The sequence below is a fragment of the Abramis brama genome (assembly GCF_963993115.1).
Source record: "Abramis brama genome assembly, chromosome: 24".
Lineage (NCBI taxonomy): Eukaryota > Metazoa > Chordata > Actinopteri > Cypriniformes > Leuciscidae > Abramis > Abramis brama.
In genome coordinates this window covers 13216788-13233312 of record NC_139986.1, presented here as the reverse complement: position 1 = coordinate 13233312, position 16525 = coordinate 13216788, and the positions used below count along the sequence as shown (strand labels likewise).

The 16525-nt window shown below is 41.3% G+C and overlaps 1 protein-coding gene across 1 annotated transcript; it reads right to left on the bottom strand.

Annotated features, from left to right (window-relative positions):
* Positions 1 to 443: 443 nt before the first annotated feature.
* On the bottom strand, positions 444 to 16042 carry LOC311075775 (sialic acid-binding Ig-like lectin 14). The gene is made up of 8 exons (XM_084103360.1): positions 15911 to 16042; positions 15389 to 15460; positions 14857 to 15225; positions 2274 to 2591; positions 1904 to 2167; positions 1668 to 1764; positions 1465 to 1516; positions 444 to 1272 (listed from the first exon to the last, which is right to left on the bottom strand). The coding sequence occupies exons 2-8, from the start codon at positions 15450 to 15452 to the stop codon at positions 1060 to 1062; spliced, it is 1377 nt and encodes a 458-aa protein (XP_083959486.1). The 5' UTR covers positions 15453 to 15460; positions 15911 to 16042; the 3' UTR covers positions 444 to 1059.
* Between the last annotated feature and the right edge of the window lie 483 nt (positions 16043 to 16525).

Here is a 16525-nt window from a genome sequence, read left to right as displayed (position 1 = left end):
CCTGTTCCTTGTCAGATTAAGTTGACCTAGTTCCATGTCTCAGTTTGTTCCCTTGGTTCATGATTCTGTTCAACTGTTGTCCTATATTAAATAACTCATTAGCTCCTGTATTCCTGTATTTAAGTCCTGTATTCATTCAGTTCATTGTTTGGTGTTACATAAAATACAGAAGCATTAATATGAAGTCTGTTCACTTCCACAAAACAGACCAAATAAAACAGTGGTTCTCAATTCCAGTCCTCGTGACCCACTGCTCTGCACATTTTGTATGTCTCCCTTATTTAACACACCTGAACCAGATCATCAGCTCATTAGGAGAGACTCCATGAACTGAACTGAGTGTGTCAGATAAGAGAGACATACAAAATGTGCAGAGCAGTGGATCACGAGGACTGGAATTGAGAACCACTGAAAAAAAACACACTCTACTACCATTATTTATTAAATAATTGTCTTTATTCAAAAACTCACAGGAAGTTCTTAAAAATGTCCATGGCTATAATGTTTTTTTTTAGTTTTTTTTTAAATGTTTTGTTGTTATCTGACTGAAATCGCTTTCATTTAAGTAAACTATAGTTGTAATGAACAAATCTACACAAAATTTATCTGAAAACAACATTGGGAATTAATTAAAAAAGTTTGTGTAGCTATGTGTAATGCTCTAAACAATAAAATCCTATAATACATTTGCTCTGTCACCCTTTTACCAAAAAACAGTTTCATATTTGCTCATCTGACTAAAACATAAGCATGTACTGACATAGGTTTAGGATGATAATTAGATATATTTAGGGAGGAATGAATGATGAAAAACTGGAACTGAGAAGTAACAGGAAAAACAAACAAATCTAGTTTATAATTAAAGAAAACGTATGATGTGTCTTTTAAACACCTGACTGGAAGACATTGGAATCACTAAGAGAAAAAACAATGAATGTGATGTTCAGTAATATATATAAATTAAAAAAATAAAGTTGTTAAATGTTTTATTTCCATAAGCCAAGCCAGTAAAGCATACTACATAACACAATTGACTCAAGCCATTTATTCTAATGTAAACTAATCCTGGTTCATCTCCTTCCCTGGGCCTCTGACCTCGGCATATACCGTCTCTTGTCCTGAGCCCTGTACTGTGGTGATTTTGGTTTGGGGAGTGGAGAAGTCAATCTCTCCATAGTGGACTATGTCATTCTCATCCTTTGGCATCTCTAGCTCTTCGCCCGACACAAAACCACCATTATCATACATGGTCTGCACTTGTTTTTCATGACCCTGAAAGAGCAAACATAATAAATAACTGTTTATGTGGATCCACTTTCCTCGGTTTTTGGTTTCTGTACATAATAAACCATTATTGTAAACGCATGGTATTGATATCTGCTTATTATGGTACTTCCTATTTGAAATTATTATGGTACTTCTTATTTGAAATAATGTGATCTGCTAAAAGAGTGTAAAATATACCTGATCTGAGACGGCAGTTTCCATAATAGTGGATGCCTTTACTCTTTGAACTCTGTATTAATAGGAAATTAAGAAATTCATAAAATACATAAAGTACCACCATATTGTGAACACCAGATTATATGTTTCAAAGAGAAATGACAGGTCTGAATTCATTTATTCTTAAGTCTGGTTGCTCTATTCCATACAATTCACCATCTTACCTTAGGAAAAGTGTTATCAGAAGAAATGTCAGCAGAAGTGCTGAAACTCCTACTACACAGCCAATGATCAAAGACTGATCTAATGAAAAGACTGAGCCTGATTGAAAAAATAAAGCAAAATTAGTCAGTCAATAGGCTGTGCAGATCATTTAAAAATAAAATTCAATCATAAATCTGGAGTTACCTATGATGATCATCAGATAACGTTTAGTATCTGTACATAGAAATAAACTCACCTTCCATAATCAGCTGGATCTCTTCTGACATCTGAGTACCATGTTCATTCTTTGCTTTGCAAGAGTACCAGCCTCCACTGCTCCTATTTACAGTAAAGATTAGTTGTTCTCCTAAATCCAGCTGATTGTCCTGTCCACGTTTGTGCCAGGAGAAGGTCATGTTATTTGATGGATTGGCTTTGCTCTTGCAGGTCAAAGTCACATTAGTGCCAACAGAGACTGAAGCAGATTGATTGATGGTGATGTGAGTTTCTTTTGGAGGAACTTGAGGGCAAAACAGAAACTTCTTTAGATAAACTAGATGTAATAATAGTACACATCTGAACATAATAATGCTAATGAAAGAACAAAACTACCCTAAATCTCTTACACAGGACTTGTAGCATCACGGTGGTCTCCACAGTTGAGTCATTAGATGTTTTTCTTAGATATGTAACATTGCAGGAGATGTTCTTCCTGTGGTCCATGTATGAAGCTTTGAAGGTCATGTGTGAAAACACTGACTGGGTTTTATCAGGATTCTTCAGTAACTGTGTTGTAATGTGGGCAGATTCAGGGATGTTGGACCAGGATATTGTAGGAGGTTGTTCGGGGCAGGGGGCTTCAGCAGAGCAGCTCAGATTGACTGTTGTGTTCTCCATCACTGCTTTCAGATCAGTGGGTTTAAGGATGAGAGGTTGTGGTGAATCTATAGGGCAAAGTGAACACGGAATAAATTGCTGTTAAATTTAAGGAAAACATACAACAACATGCTACAAAAGAGGATATAATCAGTTTTTTTAAATAACCCTTGAGAAGACCATATTTTTAAAAAAAGTTGTGATGCACAGGCAAAATACAAACCTAATTCACATGCACAAAAATATTATATTTTCACAAAAATCAAGTTATGTGCACACAATAAAATGATATATTCATAAAATACATTTCACAAATCCAAATCACAATTCACAGATGTACAACTGTGTACAAAAAGTTTTGTTTATCTATCATTTTGGATTTGTGAGTATATTTTCATGGAAAGTCCGTTCACTCTGCGGCCATACTGCAACGACTTTGTGGGCATTTAAAACCAAATCCTGTCTACATGAATGGGGAAATCCTGAAAAATTCAAAAACTGTTTGCCACACTCACATTTAAATAACATATTACAAACCAGCAGGAACAATCTCATAAATGTCGTTTCTTATGCTCTGTGTTAAAAAATAGACCAATGCGCATGTGCAGTCCTGAGAGTTTCTTTGGCAAACACAGCTTTTAACGACAGCTGTAATGACGTGATGACTTTACCAATTGCCGATTGGCTCTTTTATTTCGAATGCAGGACTTATTCTGCCATCTTGCTCATAGAGGTACTTGATTCCAGGTTTTTTGGAGTCGACTCTGACTCTCACCATAGGAGTTGATGGAATCGTTTCCTCAAATTTGTGTGCTTTACATCAAAACAGAGTCAGGAATAGAACAAGATAGCAGTCATTGTGTCATGGGTTGGGAGGTGCTGGTTAGTAGGCATGACAAAGATGATAAATTCAAACAGTCTTTATTTACAAACTCAAATAACTCAAGAATACAGAAACAAGCAGAAGATTTAATTAACCAAACTTCACTTCTATTTCATTGTTACAGACCGCCAGAGACGGTCGAACAACAGTAGCGTCTCGCGAGCCATATCGAGAATCTCGCATTGATTTGTCAACTGTGACCCTGACCGATGACATGTCGGAAGCTACAGTGAGGAAAATAAGTATTTGAACACCCTGCTATTTTGCAAGTTCTCCCACTTGGAAATCATGGAGGGGTCTGAAATTGTCATCGTAGGTGCATGTCCACTGTGAGAGACATAATCTAAATAAAAAAAAATCCAGAAATCACAATATATGATTTTTTAACTATTTATTTAGATCCTGAGTTTAAGAATTCTGCTCCATCAGCTGGGGCAGCGTCGCATGTGGGTAGCAAGCGTGCGGCCAGTGGGACTGGAAGGCCTTCAAAGAAGATGCAAACCTCTTTGGAGTCAAGTACGTTGACCCAGCAAGTAGCTGAGCTTGCAAACGCAGTTCAGGGTATTAAAGCCTTATCTGTACCCTCTACTCGTCAGAATGTGAGTGAGGGGACAGGGGTGGGTTTTTTAGCTCCTCCCTTGCCCAGGTGTGAGCTGGCATCCAGGTTTTCCAGGGGAGAACCAGACACTTTATCTATTGCGGCCTCTAACTCCTTAGACTGGGAGGAACATTATTATTATACGCCCATGGAGGAGACGATATCCTCACATTCCCAGTTATAACGTTCCCTTAGCGACGACGGTTCTGGCCTTCAGGATGCGCCTTCTTCAGTGGTTTTCGCTCTGCAGGACACATTCAAGATGGCGCTCGCTAAGCGGAATTTGGATCCACCTCCTCCCCTACCAGGCCAGTCAAACCTCTTGCGTAGCTTAGTTTCCCAGCAAGAGGATTTCCTAATGCCAAGTTGTCCTGACTTCACAGATGTTGTTTCTTCTACGTTTCTGTCAGCTCCTTTATCCAGACCTGATCCCGTGGCTCGTACACTAGCGGCAATGGCTGAAGCCAACGAAAAGGACCTTGGTAACATGCCTCCAGTTGAGCCATGTGTTTCTTCACTGATAGTGTCACCAGATAAGGCTCTTCGACACAATCTTCGCTGTCCTAACCCAGAGTGTAGACGCACAGATGATCTGTTGGTTAAGATCTATAATACTGTCTCAGGCTTGAGTCGTGTGGGAAATTCCATGGCTCATCTTCTGTTAGCACTTCATTCTGCTTTGAGTACTAACCCACCAAATAATACCGCATCAGAGTTACTTGAGGCTTCCTTACAAGCCTTGGGTTCAATTGCTTTCTCTAGCGGAAAGGCTCTTGGGCTTACTACACAGGCTAGGTGGCAGGTTTGGCTAGCACAATCTAAACTTCCAGAGGCTTGCCGTAGCAATCTTCGTCAACTACCACTGGTGCCTGGGCAGATTTTTGGTCCAGACGCTCAAGAAGCTCTTGAGCGCAGAGTTCGTGCAGTGGAGTCTCGGTCCCAGCATTTTGAGCGCAGTGTGAATTATGGATCATCCTCACATCGAATGCCTGTTCGTCATGCAAATCCACTCCAACACAGGCAGGGACAGTCTTACAGGCTTGTACAGCAGGCTACTCAACCTGGGTATGACTCAAGAAGTGAGACATCCCGTGCTCGTAGACCACCTGCTCGCCCTGTGGCGACTTATTGTCGACCCCCCCAGGGATAAGGAAACCGCTCCCCATCGTCGGTGATGGTCCAGGGTCTGTGATGGGACACTTTTCAACCTCTGAACTACAACTTTGGAGAGGGATTACAAACAACAAGTGGCTCCTCGACACACTCAACAGGGGCTACTGTCTTCAGTTCCGTCACAGACCCCAATTATGCACACACACTCGGCCCACAGTGGTTCGAGACCATCGTCAAGCTCTTGCTCTATCTCTCGAGGTCCAGAAGCTACTGGAAAAGGGTGCGGTAGAGCTAGTAAACCCCCGAGTCCATCCGGAGGGATTTCATTCAAAGTACTTCCTAGTTCGCAAGAAGGATGGAAGATTCAGGCCAATCTTGGACCTCAGACGCTTGAACAGGAGTCTCAAACACCTTCCTTTCCACATGCTGCGTGTCAGGGATGTCCTACAAGCAGTCGAACCCGGCATGTGGTTCACCTCTGTGGATCTGAAGTATGCATATTTCCATATCCCCATTACACCTCATCACAGAAGGTTTCTTCGATTCACATTCCAGGGCAGGACATACCAATATCGAGTCCTACCATTTGGCCTCTCCCTCTCTCCCCGTGTATTCACACAGTGTATGCAAGTGGCACTAGAACCTCTACAATGGGAGGGCATGTTGATTCTCCCTTACCTGGACAATTGGCTGCTTTGTGCCAGATCACCTCAGCAAGTAGCCAACAACACACAGTGCCTACTGGAGTATGTTACTGCTTTAGGACTGAGGGTAAACCTAGAGAAAAGCTGCCTTACTCCATGCCAGTCAATATGCTTTCTGGGATTGCATCTGGACTCCAGAATAATGAGGGCTACCCTCACAGCATGCAGGAGGCAGGCTATACGAGGAGCCATAGCGAGGTTCCAGGTTCGGCGCAAGCTATCTTATCTCCACTTCTTACGGCTAGCGAGCCTTCTCACGGCAGCCTCATCGGCCATTCACTTAGGGCTTTTACACCTAAGTGTCCTTTTCAGCGTGGGTTGATAGCCAGACGTTTGTTAGCAGTTCACAACCGACATACCCTTGTTTTGGTGACAACCAGTTGCTCTGTCTCCCTGAGGCTTTGGAGACGGGAACAATTTCTACAAGGGGGTGTACCAATGGGACCACCCCCAGTACGCAGAGAAGTAGTGACAACAGATGCCTCTCTCTCCGGATGGGGAGGGCTGTGGCAACACCAGGGCGTGCAGGGGAGTTGGACCTTGCAGCAGACGACATCTCACATCAGCATCCTAGAGCTGTGGGCAGTGCTTTTCACCCTAAGACACTTCAGACAGGAGTTATCGGGGAAGCACATCCTGGTGCGGACCGACAACACCACAGTGGTGTTTTTAATCAATCACCAAGGAGGCACGAGGTCTCTACCTTGCCTTCGACTTTCACGAGTGCTGCTGTTGTGGGCAAACCAGCACTTCCTGTCGATCAGAGCGGCACACATTCCTGGTCACTGCAACAGTGTGGCAGACTCACTCTCTCGATCGGGTCCGAAGCCAGGGGACTGGTGTCTGCACAAGGCGGTAGTTCAGTCAGTTTGGGGACTTTATGGGACCGCAGCAGTCAACCTCTTTGCCAGCAGAAAGACAACACATTGTCCGCTGTGGTTCGCGGAGCAGGAGGAGCAGGGATTACTAGGCCAGGATGCCCTGGCCCACGACTGGCCAGACCTCCTCCTCTATGCTTTCCCTCCAATTCCACTTCTCTGGCCTGTGCTGAGGCGTGTGCAGGTGAGACGACACAGGCTTATTCTAGTGGCACCCTGCTGGCCAGCGAGACCGTGGTTCAGTCTGCTGTTGGCCCTTACGACTGGTCCACCGCAACCATTGCCAGTTCGGAAGGACCTACTGTCACAAATGAACAGGGAGCTTTGGCACCTCTCACCGGGCAAATTGAGTCTATGTGTATGGCCCCTGGGGTTGAGCAGGAGCTCTCACAGTGTTCCGCAGATGTGAGGAACACTGTCATGAATGCAAGAGCCCCATCAACACGTCGCATTTATGCCAGTAAATGGAAGATCTTTGTTTCATGGTGTACAGATCGGTCTGTTAACCCAGTCACTTGTTCCATCAGTTCAGTGTTGGAATTCTTACATCATTTATTGGACACTGGGCGCTATCGGGGGGGGGGGGGGGGGGGGGTATCGATTGGTGTGGAAAAATTGGTAGTGGCTTTCCTTAAGGGAACAGTACGTCTTAATCCACCGGCACGGATAATGCATACCCAGTGGGATCTTCAGATGGTGCTTAACAGCCTGCGTTTACCGCCTTATGAACCACTTGAACAAGCTGATATTAGGAGTCTTTCGATGAAGACTGCTTTTCTCTTGGCTATAACCAGAAGAGTAGGAGAGCTTCATGCCCTCTCTGTGAGTCCAAAGTGTCTCAGATGGGGGCCTCAGTACAATCAGGTTACACTCTGGCCGAATCCAGCTTTCCGACCTAAAGTGTTGTCTGATCGCTTTGTGAACCAACCCATTCAGCGTGCGGCGTTTAATCAAGAGACTTCCCAGACAGCTGTGTGTCCAGTGAGAGCATTGCGACAGTATGTGTTGAAGACTGCTTCATGGCGCACCACTGATCAGCTGTTTGTCCGTTTTGATGCCTGTCAGAGAGGCTCACCCTTGTCAAAGCAAAGGTTGTCTCATTGGGTGGTGGATACCATTGTACAGGCATATGATTCGGCTGGTCAGACAGTTCCAGCATCTATTAAATGCCATTCAACCCAGTCAGTGGCTACTTCTTGGGCAGCACTACGTGGGGTGCCCCTTTCTGAAATATGTGCAGCGGCTACATGGACGTCACCTTGCACGTTCACAAGATTCTACAGGATCAATGTGGCCCCTATTCCTTTGGTCAGTTCTGCTGTGTTAGCGGAGAGTATCTAGGTGAGTGGCCCTCGTGACTTGGTTTTATTCGTCTTCCACTATGTTCGACCGTCTCTGGCGGTCTGTAACAGTGAAATAGAACGCCGGTTACTGGTGTAACCTTGGTTCTATGAATAGTGGAAGACCGCCAGAGTCTCTGGTCACTCGGATTGAGAGAATGACTGTAGAGAACGACTGTGACATGAACGGAGCGGATATAGCTTCCGACATGTCATCGCTCAGGGTCACAGGTGACAAATCAATGCAAGATTCTCGATATGGCTCGCGAGACGCAACTCCTTCCACTATGTTCGACTGTCTCTGGCGGTCTTCCACTATTCATAGAACCAAGGTTACACCAGTAACCGGTGTTACACGTTGACAAGAACTGACAAATAAACAGAGAACAAAGAGGAACTTGAATTCACAATGATAATGAACTAAATGCAGACAGGTGAACTTGTTAATGAATGTCCATGACAACTAATGACTGGTGGGAAACTAGAACAAAGGACACATATAACTTAAGGGGGAAAACTAAGGGGCCGTTTACACAACATCATTTTGCGTAATATGCGCATTATGTGTTCAGTCTATAGACGTGCACGTTTGGCGCGAATGCTCTGTAGAAGAATGTGTATGTGCACAGGTGTAGTCTCTCTTTACAAAGTGACATCATTTTGATAATTTTTTCATCTGCACAAAGAAAAAACTTTTCCATTTTTAGTACATCGTTCTCATGTAAATGTACCCTAAACGTCCATGAAAATGAAACTAAACACAACCAGGGATTTAATAATTTCCCTTTATTAAAATAACACACTTTTAGCATGACTGTCCAAATTAGTCCAGTGTAGGGATGACATACCTTGAAATGATGAGTAACCTATTAACATTGTTACCATTAATTACTTTTACAGAGGAATGAGTGAAGAAGTGAGTGATTTCAGACACAGCAATAGAATAAACGATTCCTGCGCTAGAGCTGACCTTAGCCGCTTTCTGACCAAGTAGTTACAGGAACTTAGTTCTAGGAACTGTCCACTTCTAAACAGTTCTAAGAACTACTCTCCCCCAAACTCGGTTTTGCTGTTTGCGTTCGCACTGGCCATGTGGCCATAGGAACTGGTAGGAGGGGTAAGGGAGTGACGCAAGCACGGTGACTTTTATTTTGACGGCGTGATGGACCTTTATTTTGGCGGCGCTGAGAACGCCAGAGCAAACAATGCTCGCATTCTCTGTGTTTATTAGTTAGCGATCTGTCTAACAGTACTGTTTAATATGTTATTAGATAGAACTGTTATAGAAAGTAGACAGTATATGAAAAACAGGTTATTAGCCTATGCCGTGTGGTTGATGTCCAGTGTTGCTAGCTGGGCAGATAAACATAATCATGTTTGGCTTGGTCCCCTCAAAGTTACGTTGGATTTTCTTTTCAGCATAAAGGTTTAGAGACCCATCTATCACTGTTTTCCATGTTTGTATAGTTAGTTTATGGAGTAAATATATAGGCTATAATCTGTGTGTTTACATTATAGCTGTTTTAAAAATGGCGGGTGCTGGTGTTCCGCGTGCGTTCGGTCAATCAGCATACACTAACGTCACGGGTAGTTCCTATAGTGCTGGTTTAGACCCTACTCTGAAGTAGGACCTAAATTAGTTCCTCCAAATGGAGTTCCTAGAACTAAAATCGTTCCTAGTTCCTGCAGTGCGAACATGCCGACATCCGGGTACTTTAGCCAATAGTTCTAGGAACTGTGAAAAGGTTCCTCCGGTCGGAAAGCGGCTATTGACTCAACTCTTTTAGATTCGACTCCTTATCAATTGCACGTTGCAATTTCTCCAATTCATAGTAATACGAGTTCACAATCTTGGGATATCTAAAGTCTTTGGAGGCACGTTTAAGCAAAATGTTTTTGGATAGTAACTTATTGTGACTCAAAACTTTATGAGGACAGTATCGATAAGGAAGCATGGAATTTGCATGTCAGTTGGTGAAATGTTACAATCTCATAATAACTATTGATAATTCACCCTTTTAGACACATTTGCGCTGTAGGCTAAATGAGAACAAATGCACAAGCAAAATCATGGAAAAGTTTTTTCCCCTAGCTACGCTAAACAATGTGCTAACCTCAGCAAATTGCATGCTTCATTATCAGCACTGTCCTCATAATGTGTTTTTAGTCACAATAACCAATAACACTTTAGAATAATGGTCCCTCATTAATAGGTAACTATGCAGGAAGTAATGGAGTACAAAACTACATTAACACTTCAGCTATACTGTCAGAATTGAGAAATAATGGAAATGCCGGACAGTCTGTTTGAAGAGCGACCAGCCCCTGAGAGGACAAAGGACCTCTCTGGAAATTACCATTTGAACTAGCCCTCGTGCACCATCGAGACGAAAGTCTCACCTCCGAGTCATCCTAATCTACATCTCTTTCCCTCTCCCCTCACCCCCTCTCTCTCATGCTCAGATGATCACCTGAATTCACTCAAGAAAATGTATAGTTTAATGTGAATGATTACCACAGAGTATTGTTCATGTTTGGTATCATTTAAAATGTCACAGTGTGGGCCCTATTTTAACGATCTGAAACGCAAGTGTCAAAGCGCAAAGCGCAAGTAACTTTGTGGGCGGGTCTTGGCGCTGTTGCTATTTTCCCAGCGGGATAAATGACTCTTGCGCCAGGCGCAAATCTAAAATGGGTTGGTCTGAAGTAGCTTCATTATTCATAGGTGTGGTTTGGGCGTAACGTGAAATAAACCAATCAGAGCGTCATCTCACATTCCCTTTAAGAGCAGACGCGCTTTGTTCTAAAGCGGATTCCTATTATAACGGCGGATTTGCCAGACGCGCGCCAGGAGCGGTTCACATCCAAGGAGAGCAACGCTCTCGTCAGGGACGTTGGGGATGGAGAAACACACCCAAATTAACTTAACTAAAAAGGCGTATGATAATTTGGGTAAATGTGTAAGCTAGATGTATGCTTTTATAATAAATTGTCTATCTATCTATCTATCTATCTATCTATCTATCTATCTATCATAATAATGTATGATTTGCAAAAATGAAAACTGCTGCTTCTGTGAAGATGAGAGAATCAAAGTGTATGCGCGTTGTGCACACGCTACATTGATTATGGCCAAGCATGCGCCCTTAAAATAGTATATGAATAACATGTGCAACGCGCCACTGACTTTAAACTATTTTTTCCTGGTTAGTGGCGCAATTGTTTTCTAAACCTGCAAAATAGCATGAAGGAACGTTTGCGCCGGAACACGCCTCCTTTTTTGCGCTGAACCGCCCAGGGAGCGCAAGTTCATTCCCTAGTTTAGCGACGTGCTTCTGTGGAGGGAAAAGCGCGCTTTGCGCGGGTGCAAAATAGGAATGATACATGCGTCAGTGTACAAAGTCAATTGCGCTGGGTGCAAGATAGGGCCCTGTGACTGGTACAAATGTCTCATTTCCAAATAAGTAAAACAAAAGGTAATAAGGTTTTTAAGAGTTTATGGATAACTGGCACACAAGGAGGGGTTGGCCTCTAGACAAATGGTCTCCCTACACCCAAAGGTGTAACCTCTGAATGCAAATTTCCATTGTTAAAAGATGTTTCCAAGTGAAAGAGGTCCTGACTATATAATGAAATGCAGCAAAGGGTTCGGGGCCTTTCTGTATTTCAGACTAGCCCGTGAGGCTGAGAGGGAGACCTCTCAGCCTCATGTATTTCTCAATGTTGGGTTGCATCTTTTCTCTTTATTCCAGAGCATTTGATGTTTTGTATCGATTATCTTTGAATTGATTATGAAATTGGCATGATACATTTACCTGACATAATAAATTGTTACATTTGATTATTCTAACTGACTTTGATATTTTCATTAAAGAGTTAAAAGGAATAGTCAAACATTCGCTCACAATTAATGATCCAAAGATATCATTAAAACCTTTTCATTTATGGAGTCAGATGAAATAACGAGAGAATACATATTCAAATGTATTGCATTTAATCAAAAAATACTTTGCTTCGAGAAAAGGACAGTAACACGTTAAGACCTTCCGCGCTGGTCGGATGCCTCAATTGGGCCGTTCGAGCGCAAACTTACAATACTATTCTAAAGTGTTACGCAACAAACTACTATCCAAAAACATTTAACTTTACTTAAATGCACATACCTGTCTTTTTTCGCCATGTTTGATGTAAATGTTTAATTTCCATTCTGATCAAGTCATATTGTGCAAAAGTTGTGAGAAACCGTGCTCCTTGAGTCCTGGCTGAAAAGTACGATGGACGCATGTGGGAGTAGAGAGCTGTCAGGAAAGTCTCAAAATACACACAGAAATTCATGGCGATTCACACACTGATGACAATTTCCAATTTCAGATTCAATAGTAAACATTCAAAACTTTTTGAGCAGTTGGACATCTGTGGAGTGTTTTTTGCGTTTGTAACGTATTTAATGAATATATAAAATTTTGTCAGTATATCATTTATTTTCAATATATAATTTTTTTCATGCACATTAATTGTTTTTTGTGCATGTGAATTGTGAATTTGCCTTACGCATGTGTGCATCATATTTTGCATGAATTATTAAATTCGTCATGAAATCAAAATGGACAATTCTATTTTTTATTGAATATTGCAGTGTTTATATGATTGATTTATCCATGTAGGCTATATCATTTTTTTAATGATAATTAAAAAAATCATAATCTTTATTCAAAATAATTTCCACTGCCTCTTGCAGCAACATCAAGTAATACAGATATATACAAATAAGGTGCACTTCTACTGCAATACACAATATGGCGGAATACGTCCCGCCTTCTATATAAAAGAGCCAATCGCTGATCGGTAAAGTCATTGTGTCACTGCAGAAGCTCCGGTTCCCATAGAAACCTGTGACTTGCTTAGGACTGCACATGTGCTGTGGCTGGTTGTCACGATACACACACACGGGAAAAGGTAAGATCCAATCGCAGTATTTATTTGGGAAATCCGTACTCACAAACTAGTCAAAATCCAAGCTTCCAGAAGTGGTGTGACAATATACAAGGACTCCATGTTAAACACTGACACAGACAGGGTATATACACAAATCCGTCGTGAACTCTATGGGTGCTGCCATCTTGCCTGCCGCCATTACTGCGTGCCTGCAAAGTGTGACGGTGTGACACTTGCCGATGCCCTCTAATGACATTTCAATGAAAGCGGATCCTGCTCATGAAAGAATGTCTGGTGAAAGGGAACATTGGGTAGATGATGTCAGGCAGTGGCCAAAACTTACCGATAAAGGTAATTTATTGACAACATAATGTATTAATGTAATAATGCGTCAGCCAAATGTAATGTAATTAAGACGTGTATTAATTGATGACAACAATAAAACCGAATGCTGTCATTACTAGCTGTGTTGAAAATATGTTCACAAGCTTCACAAGGTGCAAATAACTATAGCCACGACCAGTTGTAGAAATAAAATACATGTTCTTACAGCCGCCTACGGGACCAACACGCTACTTCTTTAGCAGCAAGGCACACAGTAATGGCGCCGCTGCTTTACTTCCGTGTTTCGCCGGATTTGTGTTCCCAGTAGTAGGGTGAAGGATACGGAAACCCGTACTGCTGGATCTTGACATGATGGAGTCCTTCTGTCACGATACACACACACAGGAAAAGGTAAGATCCAATCGCAGTATTTATTTGGGAAATCCGTACTCACAAACTAGTCCAGGCAAGGGTCAAAATCCAATAAGGCAATCCAAAAACAAGAAACAAACAAGAACAAGCAAAAACAGACTTCCAGAAGTGGTGTCAAGTCAAGTCAAGTCAAGTATATTTGTATAGCGCTTTTCACAATACATATTGTATCAAAGCAGCTTCACAGTATTAAATTAAAATAATACAACAAGGTTTGTTTCTAGTGGAATTTATTGACTGATAAAATTAAATTTTGGTGTGACAATATACAAGGACTCCATGACAAACACTGACACAGACAGGGTATACAGTATAAACACAGACACTAACAATGTGATAGGGAACAGCTGAGTGCAATGATCAGTGATGAGTCCAGACAAGGATTGTGGGAAATGCAGTTCATGAAGTAATGGTGACAGTATGGGGAAGAGACCTCTAGTGGACACCCGGGATACACAAACCAGACACTGTGACACTGGTCCAGCCTAAAAAATAGTCTTTTTATTGCCATTTGAGCATAATAAAAAACATTTATGGGATTTTGTTGCGGATTTGAAATATTCAATTGTTTGTTTGGCAACAGTTTTTGAGATTTCAGGATTCCCCCATTCAAATAGATAGGATTTTGTCTTGGATGCTCGAAATAATTGTCCGGAGGCTAGAGATGCGCAAATGGGCTATTATTTCATCCGCAACCGCATCACAAAACTCATAATCCGTCCGCCATCCATCCGCATTGACCAATTTTCAAAACCACACCCACCCGCCATCCGCTGATTGGTGTATACATATATTTTTCATTATATTTTATTTGTTCAACCGCCTGCCACCCAGCCGAATTTAATTAAAATATTATTTTTCGTCACGTCATCCGCCCGATCCGCAGTTTATCCGTGGAGTCCGCGGCTGTAACCACCAACCGCGCATCTCTACCGGAGGCATTGCAAATATGGCCGCCGAATGAACAGACTTTCCTTGAAAGGGTCTTCTCTGATGAGGACACCATCATTTAATTTATTTTTAATTAAAAAAATACTCTAGGCCTTCACAATCATGAATCATAATCAGGAAGTAATTTTAAAATGTCACAACAGATTAATATAGTTTATAGTGGAGCCCCACTTACCTGAGACAGAAATGTTGATGGGATTCAGATATGTGTATTTCCAATCTTGTGGATTTATTTCCGGTGAATTTATTTCCACCCTGAAGTAATAACTGTCTGAATGATTGTTCATGACATCATAGAAAACTGTGGTACATTCACGCTGACTAAGATTTCCAGTTATCTCTATACGACTGAATCCTTTGCTGATGTTTGTACTTCCATTATAAACTAAACTCCCTGAGCTGAGAAAAGCATGATCATTCTTTATCCAGAAGCCAAATATACTTTCTGCTTTCTTCAGTACGTTCTCTGGCACTTCAAATGTACAAGGTATCTGCACACAAGAGCCGCTCAGTGCTGTTATTCTGCCTGGCAATTCTGCAGTTTCTGAAAACAGAACAGCAATATAAACATACAAACACCTTAAAATATCTTGTTTTGCAAAATGAGTGTAATACAGGGTACAAAATTAAAGCTAAATTAATTTTCTTACAACCGGTCTAAAGTTTCTGATGATTTTATTTTCAGTTAGACAGCACAAGGAACTCACCTGAAGATACCAGTACAAGTTCATCCGTTATGAACAGAAAAGCCATGAACAGAATGATATACATCTTGAGTTCTGCAGATACAAACACACACAAAGACACTATGAAGACAATTTACAGTCTCACTCTTTTTTAAAAAAAAAAGATAGTCCCAAATCTTTAAGAATTATATTTTCTGTATGTCTCCTCATTTTATTATGATTTTATTATGATTCGTATTTTCATGTTAATATTTTGTCTTGCATGAATATATATCAATAATTAATTGTTTTGGTTCCACTTTATTTTAAGGTGTCCGTGTTACATGTACAAATGTTACATTTAAGTACTGAGCAATACTAATTAACCACATGTACTTACTATAGGGTTAGGGTGTGGTTATAGTTACACGCAATTATGCACAATTTATAGTAATTACTATAACTAGATGCACATGTAACAAGGGCACTGTGAAATAAAGTGCTACCTTTTTAAATCTTTTTTAAAAAATGTGATAGTCTTAAATATTGATAGAACATCCTTACCTAGAGCAGTACAATCTGTAATTCAAGGAAAAACAGAAGTGAATAATTTTGTTCTCTTCACATACAATTAGGGGAGACCGGGGACAGTTGCAACAGGGGATGGTTGCAACATGTATTTTTCTCCAATCAGAAACAAGCTAGAGTGATGACACTCATACTGCACATGCAGTTAGACCCTCCCCCCACCAAGAATACAGAAGACATATTCAGCATCTGCTTCTGCATTTATTGAACAAAACTTGTTTTGGAGGTATGAGAGTACATTTGTTTTCATGAGATGTATTTTTGCCATAATGTCCTGACATTTTGTATGAATTAATCAAAACTTTGTTTGAATTATTGTTTTGTTGACTTCTAAGTGACATGGTTAGCATGTGTCAAAGCCATTGTGTCTAGCAGGCGTATGATGTTCTGTCATGGCTGGTTGGGGATGGTTGCAACAAGTTATAAATTGCATGTTTAATAACAGTTTGTTGCATTGCAAATTGTTAAATTCTTTCTGTTTGACACTGAAATATGGAGGGATTGAATAGCATCTGTAACACCTGCACACTGAATCTATGTAGGCCTATGTTCTACATACAAAACTCAATAACTGTTATTTGATAAATATCA